Raw genomic sequence first — 21,061 nt, forward strand, 5'->3', positions numbered from 1 at the left:
TCAATATAGAAACTATTGACATTATTTTTGTTCATGAACCCCACGATGATTCCTGTTCTGGATACAGACAGGGACAACTGGAGGATAGACATGAAGGGTTAGACCCAGGCTGACAGGCTGTGTGCATCAGATTGCATCAGGCAGCATGTTAGAGACGAAACACGTAGGGGACAGTGTGGGTACAGCCTATGTACTATTTTATACTGCTATCTCTGCCATGCATACACTCCTAGAATGCTGTGTCTGTTAATTAACATATTCGTCTAGTGCGGCCAAAGGTGATTGGTTGAGTGGCATTGCTGTCTTTCTAAAGGCACACACACACAAACACACACACACACACACACACACACACACACACACAAATACAGACTTACTCTGATCTGTAATGGTAGGTGTTTAGTTCAGCTATGATCAGAAACAGACCCTTAGAGAGTTATCAAAAATATTATATAACACATTTGTATTGTTTTATTTTATACATATTGTGTTGGGGAAAAAACACAATGCCTTCCCTATTATAGCTATATATTGCCACAATATTAATCATAACTTATCAGTGTGTAGTCTTTGCAATTTTGGACCGGAGAATTTCATAACAAGAAAAAATGAATAATATAATTGATATAATGAAAATGTAACTCTGAAGGGATGACAAATAAATAATGAAATCCAGTGCTTTGCATTCTGTTTTGGTCCTTTTTGGTTACATGTCTGGGTCCTCTAATTTTCAATAAATGCGTTACAAACTTCTCAAACTGTAAACATCAGAACAGCTGTCAGTTATTGTCTTTCAGTTGGCTCAGAAGCATTTTTGTTGCAACTAAAACCACTAATTGCAATTGCACATGGGACTATTGAGCACCAGCCATTTGACAGCATTTAACAGTTTGTAATGGATTTGATGTGTGTATATGTATTTATCAACATTTGCATGGGTATGTGTGAAAAAAGTAAAGTGTGAGTATGTGTGTGTGTGTGTGTGTGTGTGTGTGTGTGTGTGTGTGTCTTCTGATCTGTCCTAATTTAGCTTATCCCTTTAGCCAGTGACTTACACATGTACAGGACAGCAGCATTTCATTGATGGTCTGTCTTCTTTGCCAGTCAAACAGCAGTGTGGATGCTGCAAATCAGTTCAAGGGAATTGTTTGTCTTTCTCACAGGTGTTTGAAACACGAACCAATGGATTGTTCTGCCATGCATGTTTTTACTCCCATCCATGATAAGTAGGAGCCATTTGGAAACGTGTAACAAAGCCTACTTTTATATTTCTTTGAATTATTTATACAGGACTAGTCAGTGAGAAAAGAGTCTTCCATACACTGACATGTTGAACTTCAGAAGTGCGGAGAGGATGGATGGCTGTGTGCATGGTGTATGTCAAAAGGGCCAGGTTGCTATAGAGATCCAGATACATTCTGAACGTGTAATTGCATATAATGTATCTGATAATCCAGTCTGTGCTAATTAGCTTTATTAGCTTCATGTGATCATATCTGAACAGTGCTTTTGTGCTTTGAGAGATCTCCCATGAGAGCATTTGTGGCTCGGTGCATGCTGGGAACATGCAGGGAATGGCACCTTAGCCTACAGTATGCCTGTTGGCAGCCACTCTGAGTAGTCAAAGGCAATTCAAAACGAGTCAGAAAAGTTGAGACAGGACCAATCGTCAAAATTTCGGTGTCCACCACTCTAGTTCATCCAAAACAAACCAGAAAAGGGACTCAAAGTGCTAAATACCGGAATTTTCCTTTAAGTAAAAGTACTGAAGTACTTGTTTTTAAAAGTACTTGAGTATCAAGAGTACAACAGTAGCCTACATTTTCTAAATATTGCATTACTACTGCCACAGTGCTTACATTTATGTACAGAAACGTCCTACATGGAGTTATGAAAAATGTTAATGTTAATACCTTAGAGGAAGTAAAATCAATTGGAAGTAAAATCAAGTCATTTTCGTCTTTTTACCATGTTGCCAGGGATAGGCAGTATTTCTAACACATGTATTTAAAATACGTATTTCAAATACAAAATACTATTTTGTAATTGAAACACTTGAAGCGAAAACTATCATTAACTTGTTCAGAAAATTGAAATAGTCTGGCGAGGTGGGGCCACAGGTTGGCACATTCCCACACATTCCACTATACATCTGCTATGATATGCACACTGTATCACTAACCGTGTTCAGTTCATTAATGTAAACAGAGATTTCACCAAAAATGCATGTGCTCTCAGGGATAAGATAGATAGATAGATAGATAGATACTTTATTGATCCCCAGGGGGAAATTCAAGAATAATATTATCATATATAATCATAATATTGTGTATCGAAATTTGTCCTTACCTGATCTCAAAGGTCCTTTTAAATCACAGAAAGACCTGGGCATTAATGACCTGCACGCTGAAATAGACGAGCACAAAACACAAGAAATATATGCTCCCCATAGCACAGAGCACAATACAAGCCTGTCCTTATCAAACAATTATTTCACTCGCCATTGTATTGCCTTCTGCCTGACCTTCACAGAGTACCATGTTCAGAGGAAAGTCCACTGAAAGAATTCATTAGCACTGGGATGTCTGTGAAATGAATGTTAATGTGCCACTCATGTGTCTACACTTTTGCTACACACTTTACATGTTGTTATTGACAAATATGTAAAAACCTGAATCAATGTTCACCAAGGCTATCATAATATGTAATTTATATTGCAAGTAGGTACTTTGGCTGTACATCTGAAGTCATTCTAACTAGTGTGTGTCAAATCTGGAGTCAAATGTCGACAGAGAGTCTGGTAGCAGTACAAGTACTCTAGGAAAGCAGCCATCTGTATAGGATGTGCCTCCCACCAGTGATTACTTCTGCCCCATTTGAGGGACAGATCACATCTCAGCATATAGAGGCAGAGCGGGGGCTGGAGGTTCAGACGTGTCATCAGGGCGGGAGCAGCTGTGTCTCAGCAGCTGGTCTGGCCGTGCGTCCGTGGCTGGAGTCCTCGTCTCATTTAACGCTCGGAGGATCCTCTGGCAGGTCATAGGAGGAGGGGCAGACAGGACAGAGACAGACAGGGGGGACAGATTGACAGACAGAGAAGAGGAGGAGGAGGAGGAGAGAGAGACAGACAGACAGACAGATAGGGATAAAGAAAGGAGACATTTCCTTTGAACTACATGCTAGTAGCCAGACTCTGGTGCAGCTGAGACTATTGTGCCCACTCCAATCAGCCTCAACAGACTGCTGGCGCCTCACGGGCACACCCTGCCACCACCAGCCAGAGGAGCAGAGCGTCCCTTCTTCCTCCACACCACCACACGGGTATCATCTTGATCCACATGTCCACCACAAAACTAAGAAGCCAAATGTTTGGAGAATGATGATATATATATACATTTCCAATGCATACATTTCCAGGCATCAGGAAGAAATCAAAAGCCTTTATGCCATTGAAATGGTCAGTGCAATCAAAATGACAAGTCAAGATGCCATTGTTTATGTCAAGATAGTTAAAATGTTGTCTTGTTGTCAATATGACAGTTTAATCTGTATATATCTGTAAGTATTTTCTAATAAACAATGCGCAAGGCAGCACTATTTTCTATTTCAAAACTACAAAGTCATACATTATTGTGTGTGGAGGGGGTTGATTGCAAAACATTGGATATGTTTCAAAGTTTTTTTCTGTTGACAGACATTGTGACAGTATTAAGAAAATAAAGGCTTTTACAGCAATGTGAAAATAAAATATACAGTAAAGCACCCCTTGGTCAGAGCTGTGCACCACTGTACATCTTTCTATACATTCGGACGTTCCTGTCTGTCAGGTCACATATATTTATGCTAGACGGACTATGACAAGTAGTTAGTTCAACACATTTGCATGTAATGACACAAGTGATGAAATAAGGCCGATTTGTTTTATGCGGTAGAACCATTCAGCAGGGAACCAGTATAGTGCATTTTGTCCAACATGACATTAACCATTTAATTAAGGGGAAAAAAACAGCAGACATTTGTACAACCCCAAATCAGAAAAAAGTTGTTTAAAATGCAAATAAAAACACAACGTAATAATCTGAAAATCTCGTAAACTAATATTTAGTTGCCAAAAGGACACAGACAACATATCATGTTGAAAATGATACATTTTACTATTTCATGGAAAATATACGTTTTTGAATTTGATACCAGCAACACGTTTAAAAAAAAGTTGGGAGGGGGCAACAAAATGCTGGAGAAGTTGAAAGATAAAGAGCAAAAGGAGACATTTCACAACTAATTAGTAGAAGTAAAGATGAAGGGGTATTCATCACTCTGTGTAAACCTGTGTGGACAAATGAAACAATGTAAACAATGCTTTTTAACATGAAATTATGAAGTATTTGGGGAGTTCATCATCTACAGTACTGTATATAATATCATTAAAATATTCAGTAAATCCAGAGAAATATTTGCAAACAAGGAATAGAGCTGAAAAACAATATTGGATGGCCATGGTCTTTTGTACCTCAGATGGCACTGCATTAAAATCAGACCTGTTTCTGTAAAGAAAGTCATTGTATGGACTCAGGAAAACGTCTGATAACCATAACCATTGTCTATGAGCACAGTTTGATACTCAATTCAGAAATGCTATAGTGTAAACTTTAGCATGCAACAGCCAAAATTGTATTTAGACATGATACAGAAATACCACCATCATATTTGAGCCTGAGCTTGTTTAAAATGGACTTTACATTTAATGGAGGTAAAGTGGAAAAAGGTCCTGTGGTTAGACCAATCAAAATTTGCAATTCTTTTTGGAAATCATGGACTCATCTGGGCTAAAGAGGAGAGGGCCCCTAAACAGTAATGTTTTAGGCTAGGTATTGCTGTGTAGACAACCAATCATTAAGGTTTCAGATCTTAAGGTTTTGTAATTATTATTTTGATTAGAAGTAATCACAATTTCCGAAATTTGTTTTCAAGGAACTTCATCCATTTTAAACCATTACTGGATCATTTTGAATAGCAGCTGTGTTGCGAAGGGCCTTTACAACTACTTGAAGTCTATCGCCCTCTAGTGGCTGTTAATCAGACTGGTAAATTTGGAAGGTTGGTACACAAAGCATCTGAATGGGGCAATTCACAAATCGTTATGGAACACAATGGAAAATAGAAAGGCAACACACACACACAGACACACACACACACACACACACACACACACACATATGATCCATGCATCCATGTTTTTGACACATGCTTTATTTCACCATGACATTAAATTAATACAGCAAGATGTTTGCGCAAAGAAACCCCAAACTGTAAATATATGAATACATTTCTGTTCACAGTGATCCTCTGAACAGGAACTACTCAGTGACACACTGGTTTCAATTCAGTTGGAAGAAAACATATAACAGTGAAAAATATGTCAAAAACATTACATAATTTAAATTTATATTCATTCATTTAGTGGGCACCTTTATCCAAAGGGACTTACAAAAAATAGAAATAACATTCAAGCTACAGTGTTGAGATCTTAGGTAGGAAATAATACATAATCTTCAAGCCAGCAATAAATACTTAAATTAAGAATAGCTGAATTAAATATAACACTCAGACTGAGTGTACACACACTGTAATGCAGATCAGAGGATGTCAACAGAACTGCACTAGCTCACTGATGGTGCAGCCAGAGCGGCAGCACAGTCCCGCAGGCCCCGTGTCGCGGCGGATGCGATGGGATGCACTATGGCCCTCTGGAGACCCAGGGTCCCGTACTGGTGAGCCATGAGCTGTCAGCCCGAGCGTCCCCTCCTGCTGCTGCTTCTGAACCTCCTCGTTACTAGAGGTAGGGATCTGGTCACTGCTCATTCGGTCTAGGAGGTCGCCTGGAAAATAAACAAACAAACAATGTTGAAGTCAGGAGGGTGGTTGCACCTGTCAATGTCTAGCTGGGGCGAGAGGGCCAGAGCTTGATTTCAAAATGGCACCCACTGTAGAAGTCCCAGTGGGGCTGGTCAATTTCGGGAGCGTGGCGCCTTAGTCGCGAGCTTCCACATGATGAAATGACCATGCGGACAAACTCGCGCCCACAGAGTTTGATCCTGCCATCCTGAGCCAGTGCCCCGAGGCCTCCCATGAGAACACAGACCAGGAGAGGGAGGAACACTTTTGCGCTCATGGTGGAAAGATCCAAGAAAGATAAAAGGTGCCTTAGGTTCGTTCAGGAATGTTAGATTGCCCCTCTGCATGCACACCACACCAGTGTCTTGCTGTGAGTAAACTCCAAGAGTCAGCTGAGTGTTTATATATTCTACCATCTCGGTCCATCAGCTGATGCAGGACCCCAGTGTTGGCACTATTTCTTCCGGTGACCCTTTTTGGAGACCTTGACCGTAGAAAAAAATGTTCTGGTCTTAGGAATCATTGTGAAGGTTGGAACTCTCTAGTGATAAAGAATTGTCTGCTATGATGGATTGGTGGAAATAAAGGTCTTTACGTGGGGAACAGTGTCATCATCAAATACTAAAGGGGATGATATATAGACATAAGAACTCATGTAGCAATAGTGAGTAGAGCTTTGCTCTCAGAAGAAAAAAAAACTAATATTAATAATATTAATAATAATGAATCTATATTGTGGTACTTTGTCTATGTGTGTCTCCAAATATTTTTGCACATTTGCTGTTTTTGACACACCATTTGTTGTGTCATAGCTTTATCTTGGCACGTGACTGAAGTTAAAATGTCAGACACGGGGTCATGGGTAAGTATTTAGTATTTCAGCATACGGAAACACATTCTAACAAAAAGATTAATTCTAAAAAAGATATAATTGTTTCTCAATTATATCAGAAAAGCAATGTTCGGTTCCCTGACATCCTGGTGTGTGTGTGTGCATGTGTTAGACATTGACCTGGCAGCATTTCATAAAAGAAGCTCAAAAGTATGTCCTGCGTTGCTAAACTGTTCACAGTGTACTCATCTCTGACAGTATTTTGCGTCAGCAGATGTGTGTAGGCTTGAACGTTTTGATCTGTAAAGCTTTCCATCATTTTTTATGATACTGCTCTCCCTCATCTGCCCAAATCCACCAACATGCCAGTATCAGACTTACTCCGGCTGACTTGTCATAAACTGATGCTGAACATGCCATTTTGACCGTGAGTAGCGAGCCACATCTTTATACCCTTCAATCCTATTACAGTAAATATAGTATGAAGGGCTTTAACCTCATAGTATGTATGGGTGCTCTTGCTGTATACTATGTAATGTAACCGCTTAGATTGTGCAGACCATGTGTATCTGTTTAGTTTATAACTAAATAAAAAATGGAGATTTATGTACACTAGCTTGATTAGATAAAAAGTATTTTATTAAGTCATTATATCTGGAAATAAATTACATGTTGAAACAGTACAATTCAACATATCATAGCATAACATCCACAACCAGTATTATATTATGAAAAGCCTGGGGATTATACATCTTCAAAGCTCATTTCAAACATTTTGAGAGAGAACAATGCAGACTATGCTCAATGACAGAGTAGACCAATTATGATACACATATATAGGCTTTGTGCTTTTAAGACATAAAACAACAGCTTGACTATGGTTTTGTTTCAGTGAAGTAAGACATGAATTCCTGTGTATTTTGATAATGCACAAAAGATCTCACAGGAAACCCAAGAGGTCATGGCTTTCTTAACAAGACTGAACTTTCTGAAAGAGGCTCTCTGCCAACATAAATGATGCTATAAGCTGAACAAAAGCAGTAAGTGGGGTTAAATTTATTAAGAGCACAAACAAACACACTTTGGGAGGATATCATATTTGAAATTGCATGTTCAACATGTTTTTCAATTGAATAAACAGTAACTCAAAAGTGTTTGTTGTTTTCATGCAATAGTTCACATTAACCAGAAACACTATTGATTGGGAGATCAACTGAGCTAACTTATCTGAACACAGCTGAGCTGCCACAATATAACAATTCAACTCAAACCTCCTAACCCTAACACTGACAGACATGGCAAAATGTGTACAATGGTTATCTGAACAAACAAATGACATCAGTAGAAAACTATGTTGTAGGTACCCACACAGAAGTTTAATCTAAGTTAATTTTCGGATACAACCAAATTTTGCACATCAGTCCCTCTGTGTCCTACTGTATTCCAGGCTGACATGAGATGGCAATATAGACAAAACATCTCTTCCATCATGTCCAGGCCTGTCAACCAGCTGCCCTTACAGCTGAAATGGAAAGATATGGGGATGCAAGATTTTGTGAATGGATCATGGTTTGTTAAACACATTAGTGGACTCCAAGCTACACAATACACAAAGAATCAGTCAGAAAATAATACATGTAAAAAAACTTTTTCTTTCATTGGTTTTATTGAATGCCCAACCATTTGATCCTACATTTGTTCAAGTTAAAGTGATTACATGAAAAGTTTATTATATAAACATTCATATGTCTAATAGTCTAATAGGAATTTGTCCGACTGTTTTTGTGCAAATAAGCCAACTGGAAGACATTAACATGGATATTTTGACTTTTCGGGTTTTAGTTTTTATCAAATTGTCAGAATAACAGCATTCCCTGTTACTTCCTCAGTTATAATTGACAGTAACTTTACACCCAATGTGCTCTGAGAACAGGACATTGATTTTTAAACAATTTGTTTCAATTAAATCAATAATCATATGATTGATTCTTTAAATGCACATAATGAAATACAGTCCCATATGTCATCAAATTCACATATTATCCATTGAATCTGGTACGTCCTGGCAGAGTTCAAATTACACTACGACAATCGGGGGACCCCGTATTAAAAGGCAGTTTTTTCTTTCCAACTCAAATATCAATAGTGTAATACACTTGTGTATTAAATGTAGCAGACACCACGAGTCTAGTAAGGTAGGCTGCATAAACACACACTCAGGTAAGCATGGTTGTTAAGAAAAAGTAGCCTACAGTAGGCATTTTTACTGACAAAATTCATACAATACATGTGCATATTAGCAGACATTTTGACATTCTGGCTGCTAAACACACCCTTTTAACACAGTTTGGGAGGGACCGAAATGTAATTTACATGACATAAGAATATATTGAATAGTGCAATCCCCCCAGACTGCTGTTTTTATCTCCAGGTTCTAATCAGACACCCCCAAAACCCCCCATAATTCAAACTATGCTTCCTGGGCATCACAGCCACACTGCTTTGTAGAAGTCCACAGAATCTATATTTAGAGGCAGTCTTCACAGGGCAGTTCCCAACTTAAGGAGGGATAATCTGCCGCAAGTTATTTTTGAGCCAAAGCTTCTGGCTTGCTGGGCCTTCCCCCATCCTGGTGGAGAACAAATTGGAGCTACCCTATCAGAACATAGCGTCCCTGAGGGACCTGCAAGGAGTCCATAAAAGTTGGTAAAGGCATGGGGAAGTATGAAGGTTAAGATGACGATGAAGATGATGACGATGATGATGGCTCCTCAGTGCTGATGGTTTCGAGCACTGCGTGTGGCATCATCGTCTGATTCGTCAGGCTCACAGCAGTTGTGAAACCGGCGACGTAGGCGAGCCTTCAGCTGCAGGCCGCGCTGCACATTGACGTAGGTGCACTCTTGCGCTTTCAGCTTGGCATAGTAGTCTGAGAACTTGTTGAAGAGAATGGAGATGGGCATACCATTCAGTATGATGCCAAAGGAGATGCAGCCAAATGCCACTATCCGCCCCAAATAGGAGATGGGGACCACATCTCCATACCCCACAGTGGATATACTGACCTGTTAGGACAAAAACAGTGTTTTACTCTCCAGGACATTAGTTACTGAGGAAATATAGTACCTTTTCCAATAGGTATTTTATTTTGGCATTTATTATCGGCATAATAATAATAATTAAAATAGTAAGCCGTTTATTACAAAATCATTAATACATCATGGATTTCTCTGAGGATTCTTTCATGAAAATGTGGGGTACATCCTAGTTTCATCCTGAAATGTATTTCTAATCCCATCAAGTTGTTTAAGAAGATAAAGACAGAATGGGATTTCTTGGATGCACAGACTGAAACTACTTCCAAGAACTAATGAGTACATTCCAAGCACCTGAAGCCTGAGCTAAAAATACAAGACTTCAAAATGAGGCCAAGTTGATCATGTCTTTACACACATTTAGAAATAATATGTTTGGACACTTGTTTTTACCATATGATAGAAATAATTTTATCACCATTTTCTTGCACCTAATATAGTGTAGTAGCAGTAACACGGAGCAGAGTAAACTGAGAAGGTGATCATATCAACATGTGCCAACACAACTGATCTTCCTCACATGTACACTTGCATTTGAGAGAATATCTCTTTTGACTTATATACAGTACATTGACTTATGTCAACTATATAACAAGGGATTACATTGTCCCCGGGGTAACTTGGGGTTAAGTGCCTTGCTCAAGGGCACACCGGTGGAAGCCGGGAATTGAACCCACAATTTTCAGGCTACTGCACGCTAGCCTAGGAGTACCGTCACACCGGTGTGACGGGAATGTTGGGAAATGAACGTTCTAAAGAATATCTGGGTTCATTGAATTCAACATAGAATTTTAGAACCTTCAATTGTTGCGGAACTTAGAATGTTCCTAGAATGTACCTACACCTTAAAGGGTTAACCACTACGCTACCACCACCCACAACACTACCACTACTTATGGCGATAAACAACATGGCTGCTGAGCATCGCTCACTTACCGCAGCCCACCACCATGCATCGGGTATACTGCTGAAAGGAGTCCCTGCCACATCAGTCTCCACAGAGTGCATCAGGGCGGAGAACGTGAAAATGCCCATGGCGATAAACAGGAAGAGGCAGCAGCACTGCTCAAAACACTGTTTGATGGTGAACCCAAACGCCCGCATTCCTGTGGAGTGCCTTGCCAGTTTGAGGATGCGGAAGATGCGCATGAGCTTGACCACCTTCAGCACCTTGCTGACCTTGCTGACTCTGGCCATGGTTTTGAGGTCATCCTGGCGGCTGAGGTCCTCGGCATCTGTAAAAGTCTCGAACACCAGCTGAAGGAAGTAAGGCATGACTGCCACAAGGTCCACAAAGTTAAGGGCACTCTTTACAAACTGTTTGATGTTAGGGGTGGTAAGCAGGCGAAGGAAGTACTCAAAAGTGAAGAAGAGAATGGACAGGACCTCCACATGCTCCATATAGGTCCTGCCATAGACTTTGTACTTTTTGAGTTCACCAACAGTGTTGAGGGTCATCGCTCCAATAGAGGTGATAACAAAGAGACTTGAGAACACAGCAAAGGATTTGGCTGACAAAGAGGAGTAGGGGTTCTCCATCAGGTCCCAGAGTAATTTTCTGATGAAACCACAGCACATGTCGTCAAAGTTCTCCTCGTGATGGGGCGCTTGGATCTCTGCCATTAGCTCTTTGTTGACTTTTAACTGTTCACGGATGTCATCCACTTTTTCTTCATACAGGATGCGGCAGCAGCGCGGGGTGTCTTTCAAGCGCAAGCCCCAAAACTCCATCTCTTCCTCAAAGTTAATGGGACATAAACTCTCCATAATCCACAGCATATTGCTGCAGTAGAAGTGGAAAATGTAATGGAAAAAAGTGGGGTCCCGGTCGAAAAAGAACTCATTCCTGGCGACAGAGTAATCATCACAAAAAGTTAACTGCTTCACTGGGTCTGTACACAAAGCTAAGGCACCAATTCTGGTTTTGGGGTATCGCACAGCAAGATGCTTAGGAATGTGAAAGACCTTTCCCCCAACATTGACATTGATTGTGTATGTTTGTCTGACAGGTTGCTTTGGAGCTTTTTCAGCCGGTTTCTTCTCTAAGTCTTTGGTCTTCTGTTTCTCTGGTTTTGTTGCGGGACTGTCCAAATTATCCATAGACGTCCATGCTTTGACAGAGCTGTCCTGAGAGAAAGGAAAGGCACTTACTTCCTCCTCCCCACTCAAAGAGAAGCTCGTGTTGAGTTTCACGCTGGCGAACAGGCTCGAGCGCCTCTTCTTCAGCTTTTTCAGGTGCATTCGTGGGGCATCCATTTTTTCGCTCGACCACTTAAAACGATATCCCAAGAAGTAGTTGTTGAGATGAAGGGGTAAAAACTCCACCAAGAAGCACCATTAAAAATGTTGAGGGTTTACATAGTTTATTCCCCTCATTTTTGTGATCAAAAAGTTATAAGGACTCTCCAAGTGAAAATATGCCCTCTACCATGTAGCTGGTGCTGAAGGACTTTCCACAGTGTGTGTTTCAGCAAGCCAGAAGATCAAGAGTATGCACTAGGGATTTCCCCCCACCTCTCTGATGCACTAATCCAATTGCTGCTTTTACTGTCTAACCCAGAGTTAAAAATACAGTCAAAGGATTAGTGTCGTAATTTAAGGCTTGAACTCGAAGACAGCAAAGACATATAGGGAACACACCACTTGCTGTTTTGCACTCAGTTATTCATAAGCTTATTATGGGGAGACCTTTGTTATAGAATAACTGCATGGATAAATTGAATACACAGATGATACGGGTCTGTAATACACTGGTAATATTATAGTTCTGTGTGAAGTATGGCAGACCAATTGACTAAATGCCTATACAAGCTTGAAGAGCAGGCCATCCACAGCCTGTCTAATGTGACCCACATCCATCTATAATGTGCAATAAGCAAACTCTTCGCCTCACTAACAACTTGAAGAATAAGCTCAAAGTTCATGTTGAAAAAAACATCAAAACCTGACATTGGAAAAGGATTATTCACCCAGTTTAACATATATAGTAAACAATCAAGTCTGTCAAGCCTATTGTCTACCTTTTAAATTCTTATTGAGTGGAAACCTGGCTGCAGTTCAGTAAACACCTTAATGCCCTATAGAATTACCTCTGCTCAACCTTGGGCACCCCCAACAGATTATCTGAGAAAATAGGTTCACACAGTTCAGCCCAAATAAATTTACATCCCTTACAGAAGGTTTATGGAAAAAACTAAACAGCATAAAAAATGCATTATACATCAGCTGTGTCTACTTTCAGGTGAAGTAAGAGACAGTGGGGAACATGTGGCCCATGGTGTGTCCTTACCCCTCTCTCTGCTTTTAGTTGACCTGGTTTTTGTTTGCCGGTCAGTGCCTGGGAATTAAATTGAATGAATATAATATCATAATTAATCACTGCTCCAGTTGTTGGCTAAGTACAGAAAAATAAAACTCTGTGCTTAAATGTGATTATTGCATGTAAGCCAGACAGTTTTGTTTGTCACCACAACACCTGGGAATTGACCTGAATGAAAATATTGCTGAGATCCTTAAATTGTAGACAAATAAAAGACAAATGTGTCTTTATTGCACTGTAATGTACACCAATGTACTGCAATGCAGGTTAGTAGCTGATATAGCATTAGGGTCTTCTTGACACTATTCTCTCCAAGAGAAACCTCAAAATAACAATATAATTTATGTTCATCTGCAAGGACATGCAGTTGAATTAATGCAATATCACGTTATCGTACACCTTTTAACTTGGGCTTATTGTTTCCTCATGTCTGTGTCATATTTGGCAGTATCCCTCTTGAAAAGGAAGCACACAACAGAGATAATTTAATCTCTAAGCACTGTCTGAGTCCAGCTTATCTCATTTATTTGATATGATTATATCCAAATCATTAAACTGCTAGCCTATTATCTCACACTGATATTCGATTTCTCATGGTGCAAAAGTTCACAGCAACACAACGTTGATCTTTTACCCTACAATATTGGCTTCAATACTACAATAAGGAGAAACTACAATAAAGAGAATGCCGTTTCTGACATTGCAGATGCATGCACTGATCACCTGATATTGCACTATGTAATGTTGTTGTTGTAGGTAGAAGCAGGCCCCATTGATTTATAATGTAACTGCATTTCTTGGCTAAATTTACTTTCAGTCTTTGAGCTTTATGGGTCATTCACAGCTGTGCCCTAGAAAGTGTGTCACAAATTCTGTCTTCCTGAACATCTTAACCTGAACATGAGGTTTTTTTTTTTTTTTTTTTAAATCACCACATGGCATTACTGATTTTAAATCTTGCTGTTGAATGAGGTCTTTGGAATCTAAGAGGATGACACATTGACACCTCTGTACAGAAAGGCAGAGTCCCAAATGTCCGAGGTTGCATTGAGCACAATAGTGTCATCTCCAAAATCATTGAGGATGCAAAGAGGAATCTGACCTGACAATCCTCTGGCTGGACCTAACTCATGCCTATGGGATAGTACCACACAAGCTGATCGAAGCCACACTGAAGGCCAACCATGTCCCCTGAAACATTCCAACACCTACTCCATGACTATTTTGCTGCTTTAAGAAGCGTTTCACCTCTAGCAACTGTAAGCAACTAGGATCTGTGATTTTGTTTGCTTCCACAATGAACCAACAATAAAGTCAGTAGAGAAACAAAGACCGGGCGCTGTACTAGCAAGTGGAATCCATGGTTCCTATTTGGGCCTTCATGGATGACCTAACGACCACAGCAAGATAATTCCCTGGAAGAACTGATAAAGCTCACCAAAGCAGCTATAGAATGGAGTTCAAGCCATCTCAGTCCAGAAGCCAAGTCCCAAAACTGGGGTGGGTTCAGGACCACTTGGTGGCCCCAGCCGTGGCGTGACTGGCTGGGGCACCTGCACCATACGCCGGCGACCCGGGTTCGATTCCCGCCCCGTGGTCCTTTCCGGATCCCACCCCGACTCTCTCTCCCGCTCGCTTTCTGTCATTAAAAGGCATAAAAAACATAAAAAAATTAAAAAAAGGGTTCAGGAACACTTGTGGTTTAAGATAGGCATCATTCAGCATCATTCAAACTGTCACTGAGAAGCCTGTAAAGAGCATAGGAGATGGTACAGAGCTGAGCTGAATGACGACATGCATGAACAAGATGCTCAGCCAAGCAGAGGTTTGACTAAGAGTGGACTTCTCAGGAAGTGGAAGGCCTGGGGCTAGCAACACTCCTGTGGCCACTACCTGTGTGTGAGGTTCCCTTGTCAACAGTTGAGGCTTTGGAAAGGAGCATCAACAACTTTTCAAGGAGGTGGTTGTCTGTCCCCAAAAGCGTGCGTTCCATCAGCTTGTTTAGTTCAGGGAGCAATCTGCAGCTGCCATTGACATCAGTCGTGGAGGAATATGAGACGGCAAGAGTGTGGTTGGCCATGATGCTGAGGGACAGTGAGGATGAGGCCATTAGCAACTGGAGCAAGTGGAGAGTGGGCAGTGCAATAAGAGAGGAAGAGGAGCGACTTCAGCATGCCGACATCGTAAGGGCGGTGAACCAGGGGAGTTTGGGCCTAGACTGCATCATGACAGCAAGCTGGAGGCAAGCAAAATCCAGACAAGCGGCAAAGTATGGAGTAGTACAGGAAGAGCATGCCAAGCAAGCCTGATGGATGGCAGCTTCAGGTGGCAGGGAGGCGGATGTTTGTTAAGATCACAGACCTTTGTATTGACTTCAAATGCTCTTTACTATTTACTTTTTACATCTCTGTGAGTGATTTTTTTTTATGTATGTGAGATATATGTGTGTATTGTGTTGTGTTGTGGTTGTATTAGCTGCTAAATGCCTAAAATTTCCCTTGGGATGAATAAAGTATCTATCTATCTATCTATCTATCTATCATAGCCTACATATCTGGATGCTTGGTGCACACATTTAGTAAGGACATTTGTATAATTAATGCATCTAGGTTATTTACTTTTGTGAACTATTCTTTGTGCACCAGGTTATTCAGAGGCAGTCAAAATGCTGATGATATCAGTCAGTCAGTCAGTGAATTAAATAAATATCTTGATTCAAATAAATACTTTGAAATTAGTCACCTGAAACGCAGGATAGGTTCCAGTGAGTTTATTAACATGATGAATTTTGTGTTGGATTGAAATTGCATTTAAAATTGCTGAATTTTTAAAGGGTGTTTCTTGTGATCCGAGTATATAACCTTAATTGGGTGTGTGGGTTTGTGCTGCTGAAATTGTAAAACAATAGTTGCAACTGATAATGTAGGCAATGTAGGCCTTTGCTATAGACTGCGCTGCACTAAACTCTTTCGAACATGGCCAGGTCCAGCCAGTGTAACCGCATTTTAGATATTCTCTCTCCAAAACCCACATATTTATTAATAATTTAGACAATGTAATCTATTTTGTTAGTTACAAGCGTCACACAATACCCCCATAATACAGTCTACTTACCAATGTTGTGGCCTTTAACCAAGCTAGTCGGATTTTAATATAACCATGCCTCACGTCACGTGACTTCCTCTTCGAATTCAAGCAGCTAGCATGGACGCCAGTCGTGTACAGCCTATCAAGCTTGCCAGAGTATGAAACTGATATTATATTGAGTGGATTCCCACATAATATGATTTTTTGAAATGATTGTCTGTCACAGTTGAGATTTAACCCAGTTTTGCGTTGGAACTTTATGTATCTGGCTTTTAACAGACGATTGGGCCTTGTCTGTTGGCTAAACGTGTCGTAGGCGTTAGCCGGCTAACGTAGATAGTCACTTGTTAAGTTAGCCTCAGTTATGTTTTCAGGTTGTAAGACTTAACACTTTATCTGTGTGTTTATTATTGTCATTAGGTCACCAAGGTGCTCGGAAGAACCGGCTCCCAGGGACAGTGCACCCAGGTAAGTGTTAAGTCTGATTGAAGTCCCTTTCAGCCAACATGGTTTGGGCAAGTAAGCTTTTTTCTTTGGAGAGCGTTAGGGGTCCCTCCATAACATTTAATAATCAGAAGGCATCAGAAACTCGACTTATACCTGCCTTTCAGTTACTTATTATGAATAAATGTGTAGGGGCTGGACATTCATACCACATATATTCTGTAGTGTCGCCAAAACTGTAGGTGACAAAATTCAGGCAAAATATACAAAAAAGTATGTAAGCATGTCAGATTCTGCCTAAGATATTTAAAAGCATGGAGCAACAAAAAGTTGTTTGCAACATAAGTTGCTGTTCACTATGAAACAAGCACACAGAAGTTCAGAGAACTTGCATTCTACAAATAGCTACTATTTGTGTGTGTGTGTGTGGTGGTCACACTTTTTGTCAGCCAACACATATGAGACATTGCTTTGAAATCTTTAGGGGAGAATAGGAGGGATTATATCATACTCAAACAAACTGGAAGTGCGCATGTGCTCTAACAACACTAAACATGACGACCAGTAGTTTACAGCAAAGGAATGGCAGAACGTTCTATGCTCAGGAGGGTTATGGACCAAGGGACGGAGGAGCAGCTATCAAGTTAGCCATTAGCCTGGTTCTTTAGGGCTCTCACTGTAGGTCTCCACCGAGATAAAACCTGCTGGTGGAGAGAGTGGCCAGGATGGGAGTCTGTCATGAATTTACTTGCCCTCCTCAGATGAGTAAAGGTCCTCAAGGGTGGGGAGCCGACAGCCGATTATTTCCGCGACAGATCGCACTGTTTGCTGCAGTTAAAGTTTGGTGTGCTGAACCAGACGCAGATGGAGGGTGTAATGATGAATTCTGTTGTAGTAGTGTAGAACTGAGCCTGCAGTGTTTGAGGCAACCTAAACTGTAAACTGTTTGGGGTCATTCCACGTCAGTTCAACCAGGGCCCAAGCACTTAGGTCTCAAAAAATTCTGAAAAAATTACCAGGTGTACCTATGTTACCCTAACCTGGCAATAGCCAGATGAATTTCGCTCCGCCTAGCTCCACTCATCCATCTGGAACCGATCCATTGAAGTGTTGCTTCAGAAGGCTGGGCCTAATCAAAAAATGCTTGCATATGATTGAATAAGCCACTTGTCCGTCATCTATTGACGTGCTACTTCAACCACTCACATCGAAGCCAACCCGTGACGCTAATAACAGACTCACAGTCGCTTCTACGTTATGTCACATCTATGAAACTCCCGCCCTGCGTCCTGATTGGCTAAACCATAAAGTTGGTTGGAGAAATCACTCTCAATGGAAGAGGTCCCAGATGGATGTGAGTGAAGCTAGGCGGAGCTAAGCGGAACGACATTCATCTGGCTAGGGTCAGGTTAATGTTACCCAGGAGACACACTGTAAAATTACTCTTATGTAAGATCATACGGGGGGGGGGGGTCGATTTTGTTCGGGCTCTTTTTTTGTCAAAGTTCACAAGCCCACAGCGCAAGAACTAAACCATGTAGGAGGCTCAAATTTTGCATGCTGGTACATAAATAGGAATGGTATGTAGCAAAATCGTCACGTTTGGTCTGGATAATCCTGCATGGTCATAGCTGTCCCTCAAAGTTGATAAAATTTTTATTGGAGTTTTTGGCTGGGCTCTGTTTAAGCCTTCAGAAGACATATTTGTACTCAACATAGGCTCTTGATTTATTTTCCTTACTGAGATAAGTAGAAACACTCTCATGAAAAGAGTGAGTCACCACACTGCCACCTGTGGTTGTATATATAGTAACCTGTGGTAGCTCAATACAAAACATATTGATGTCAATGGTGCATTTTGCCCATGTTCAGGGTGGAAAGTGAAAAAGAAAGATTGGCATAAGACAAGTCAAATTGGTGTTTTTAAAAAGAAAAGATCATGGAGAATAAAGAGAAAAATATATAAAAAAAAAAAAAAAAAAAAAAATATATATATATATATATATATATATATATATATATATATATATATATATATATATATATATATATATATATATATATATATAAATAAATAAATATAAATATAAATAAAATCTTTTGTATATTCCCACAAGGTGTTTAGGTGCTCTGAAAATGAGAACCAAAATGATTTTTTAGACTTCTAAGGTCTGCTGTTCAGACCCTGAAGGAATTTATTTTCTGTTCATTGGTTTTTGTGAGTGTTTCTACTTATCTCAGTAAGGAAAATAAATCAAGAGCCTATGTTGAGTACAAATATGTCTTCTGAAGGCTTAAATAGAGCCCAGCCAAAAACTCCAATAAAATTTGTATCAACTTTGAGGGACAGCTATGACCATGCAGGATTATCCAGACCAAACGTGACGATTTTGCTACATACTATTCCTATTTATGTACCAGCATGCAAAATTTGAGCCTCCTACATGGTTTAGTTCTTGCGCTGTGGGCTTGTGAACTTTGACAAAAAAAAGAGCCCGAACAAAATCGACCCCCCTCCCCCTGTAAAACTGGCTGTATCTTGGAAAGTATTGATCTTACATAAGAGTAATTTTACAGTGTGTCTCCTGGGTAACATAGGTACACCTGGTATTTTTTTCAGAATTTTTTGAGACCTAAGTGCGTGGGCCCTGGTTGAATTGACGTGGAATGACCCTTTGAGTTGTTGGAGGAAATGCATGCGCTGCTGGGCCGCCTTCATAACTGCAGCACAGTGTCTATTCCATCTGAAAACCTGCTGAATGACTGTGCCCAGGAATGTGATGGGACTCTGCCCTGCTGCCTGTGGAACCATGTATTATTAAAACGGGTCACATTGTGATGTGTTTGGGTTGCAGGTGCGTGTTGAGTTTATGGATGACAGCAATCGCTCCATCATCAGGAATGTGAAGGGTCCAGTGCGTGAGGGTGATGTTCTCACTCTATTGGAGTCTGAGAGGGAAGCCAGGAGGCTGCGATAGGCAGAGGGTGAGTGCATCAGCAAATAGTCAAGCATTCTACATTCTACATTGTAACCCAGCAGAAATGCTATTCTCTTTACAGATTCACTAATATTAGCACTCAAGATGTTAATGAAAGCTATTGAACACAAATGGACCATTGCGGTTGATTTGAAAAATGGTGATTTCATATAATTTGTATATCCAACTGTATTTATCCTTTGATTCATGGCAGCAATTTATTCTCTTGCAGATGTCTCTTGAGATTGGACCCAGTATGTGTTCTGGAGAAGCACCTTTTGCTGTGGTTGTGTTTAGGAAATTTGTACAAATAAAATTGGATTTTTGACATTTGCTTGGTGCAATGGTGTTTTTTTAAACCGTAACTTCTGTGCAGCCATTCAGTTAGTTTTGTTATTATGCTCTGTGTGTGGGTGAGAGAGCAAGCAAGAGACTCCAGACATCCATGTTTTTTTGTTGGTCTAGACATTGGTCTAGTTTTATTTGTGTGCATTCACAAAGGACAACAGGCATGTCTTATGTCCCCAGTACAGCACACACATTACCAGAGATAATTAAATAACAAGCAATGTGTTCAGAAAAAAGAAAAATTGCAGTGCTGTGATTGGGGCTGAATGTTTATATAAAAAGCCATAATAGCATGAAGAAACACTGCATGCCCATATTTTTGTGTCGGTTCTGTCCCAGTTCTAGTATAGCAAATCCCTTGTTGTCCACAAGAGGGTGTATCGATTCCACAAATGGCAATTGGAAAGGTGCCTTCTGGATTCGCCCTGTTCTTTCAGTGACTTTCTTTAAGGAGACAGTTTCTTTGTCACTGCTACTCATTCAATGCAACAATATAAAGATTGTCTACCTTGCAGCTTTAGTATTTCATAATGATGCTAGCTTTACAAGTCATGTTTCATTTTTTAACCCACTGTAATCTACTGTGTAACATGTACATGTTTGGGAAAGATTTTGGTGTGCGAAGTATGGCACTGAAGCCAAATGCCATCATGCTTCAAAATATCAGTTTGAGCAAAACAACATTTGTGCCACATGTAGTTACCCAATTGGAATTCCCGGATGGAGTTGGATTTGGATCTGTTTCCACCAACTGCAGACAGATGATGGGAGTCATACATGATGTTTATCCCAACAGCTGTGGCTAGCCCAAACTAGTTTTGCTCCTGATGTTTAGTTTTTTTCTTCAGGCCCAGCTTCTCTTCCTAGATTAGACTTCTGGAAAAACAAGCTGGGGTCACTATAGGACATAATCTTACAGGCTTCACAAAGCACTCATGAAAAACAATAGTGCAGATCTCTTAAACTTTGTTTACCCCCTTGCTTTGATAAATGCCTTCACAGGTTCTGACGTCTAGCTCTACCACCGGTACGCTCAGGCCAATCCAAACTTTTCTCATCTGTT

General features: G+C 40.4%; 3 protein-coding genes across 3 annotated transcripts; 1 reads left to right on the forward strand and 2 right to left on the reverse strand.

The window, feature by feature from the left end:
* Positions 1 to 2,923: 2,923 nt before the first annotated feature.
* Positions 2,924 to 19,983, forward strand: rps28 (ribosomal protein S28). The gene is made up of 5 exons (XM_042108633.1): positions 2,924 to 2,937; positions 16,321 to 16,384; positions 16,649 to 16,696; positions 19,528 to 19,657; positions 19,883 to 19,983. The coding sequence occupies exons 2-4, from the start codon at positions 16,346 to 16,348 to the stop codon at positions 19,648 to 19,650; spliced, it is 210 nt and encodes a 69-aa protein (XP_041964567.1). The 5' UTR covers positions 2,924 to 2,937; positions 16,321 to 16,345; the 3' UTR covers positions 19,651 to 19,657; positions 19,883 to 19,983.
* Positions 5,216 to 6,258, reverse strand: insl3 (insulin-like 3 (Leydig cell)). Its single transcript, XM_042108632.1, has 2 exons — positions 5,986 to 6,258; positions 5,216 to 5,879 (listed from the first exon to the last, which is right to left on the reverse strand). Exons 1-2 carry the CDS (start codon positions 6,170 to 6,172, stop codon positions 5,647 to 5,649), a joined length of 420 nt encoding a protein of 139 aa, XP_041964566.1. The 5' UTR covers positions 6,173 to 6,258; the 3' UTR covers positions 5,216 to 5,646.
* si:rp71-39b20.4 (potassium voltage-gated channel subfamily V member 2) lies at positions 8,495 to 12,295 on the reverse strand. Its single transcript, XM_042108631.1, has 2 exons — positions 10,759 to 12,295; positions 8,495 to 9,792 (listed from the first exon to the last, which is right to left on the reverse strand). Exons 1-2 carry the CDS (start codon positions 12,076 to 12,078, stop codon positions 9,499 to 9,501), a joined length of 1,614 nt encoding a protein of 537 aa, XP_041964565.1. The 5' UTR covers positions 12,079 to 12,295; the 3' UTR covers positions 8,495 to 9,498.
* Positions 19,984 to 21,061: the final 1,078 nt, after the last annotated feature.

Source organism: Alosa sapidissima, chromosome 1 (assembly GCF_018492685.1).
Source record: "Alosa sapidissima isolate fAloSap1 chromosome 1, fAloSap1.pri, whole genome shotgun sequence".
Lineage (NCBI taxonomy): Eukaryota > Metazoa > Chordata > Actinopteri > Clupeiformes > Clupeidae > Alosa > Alosa sapidissima.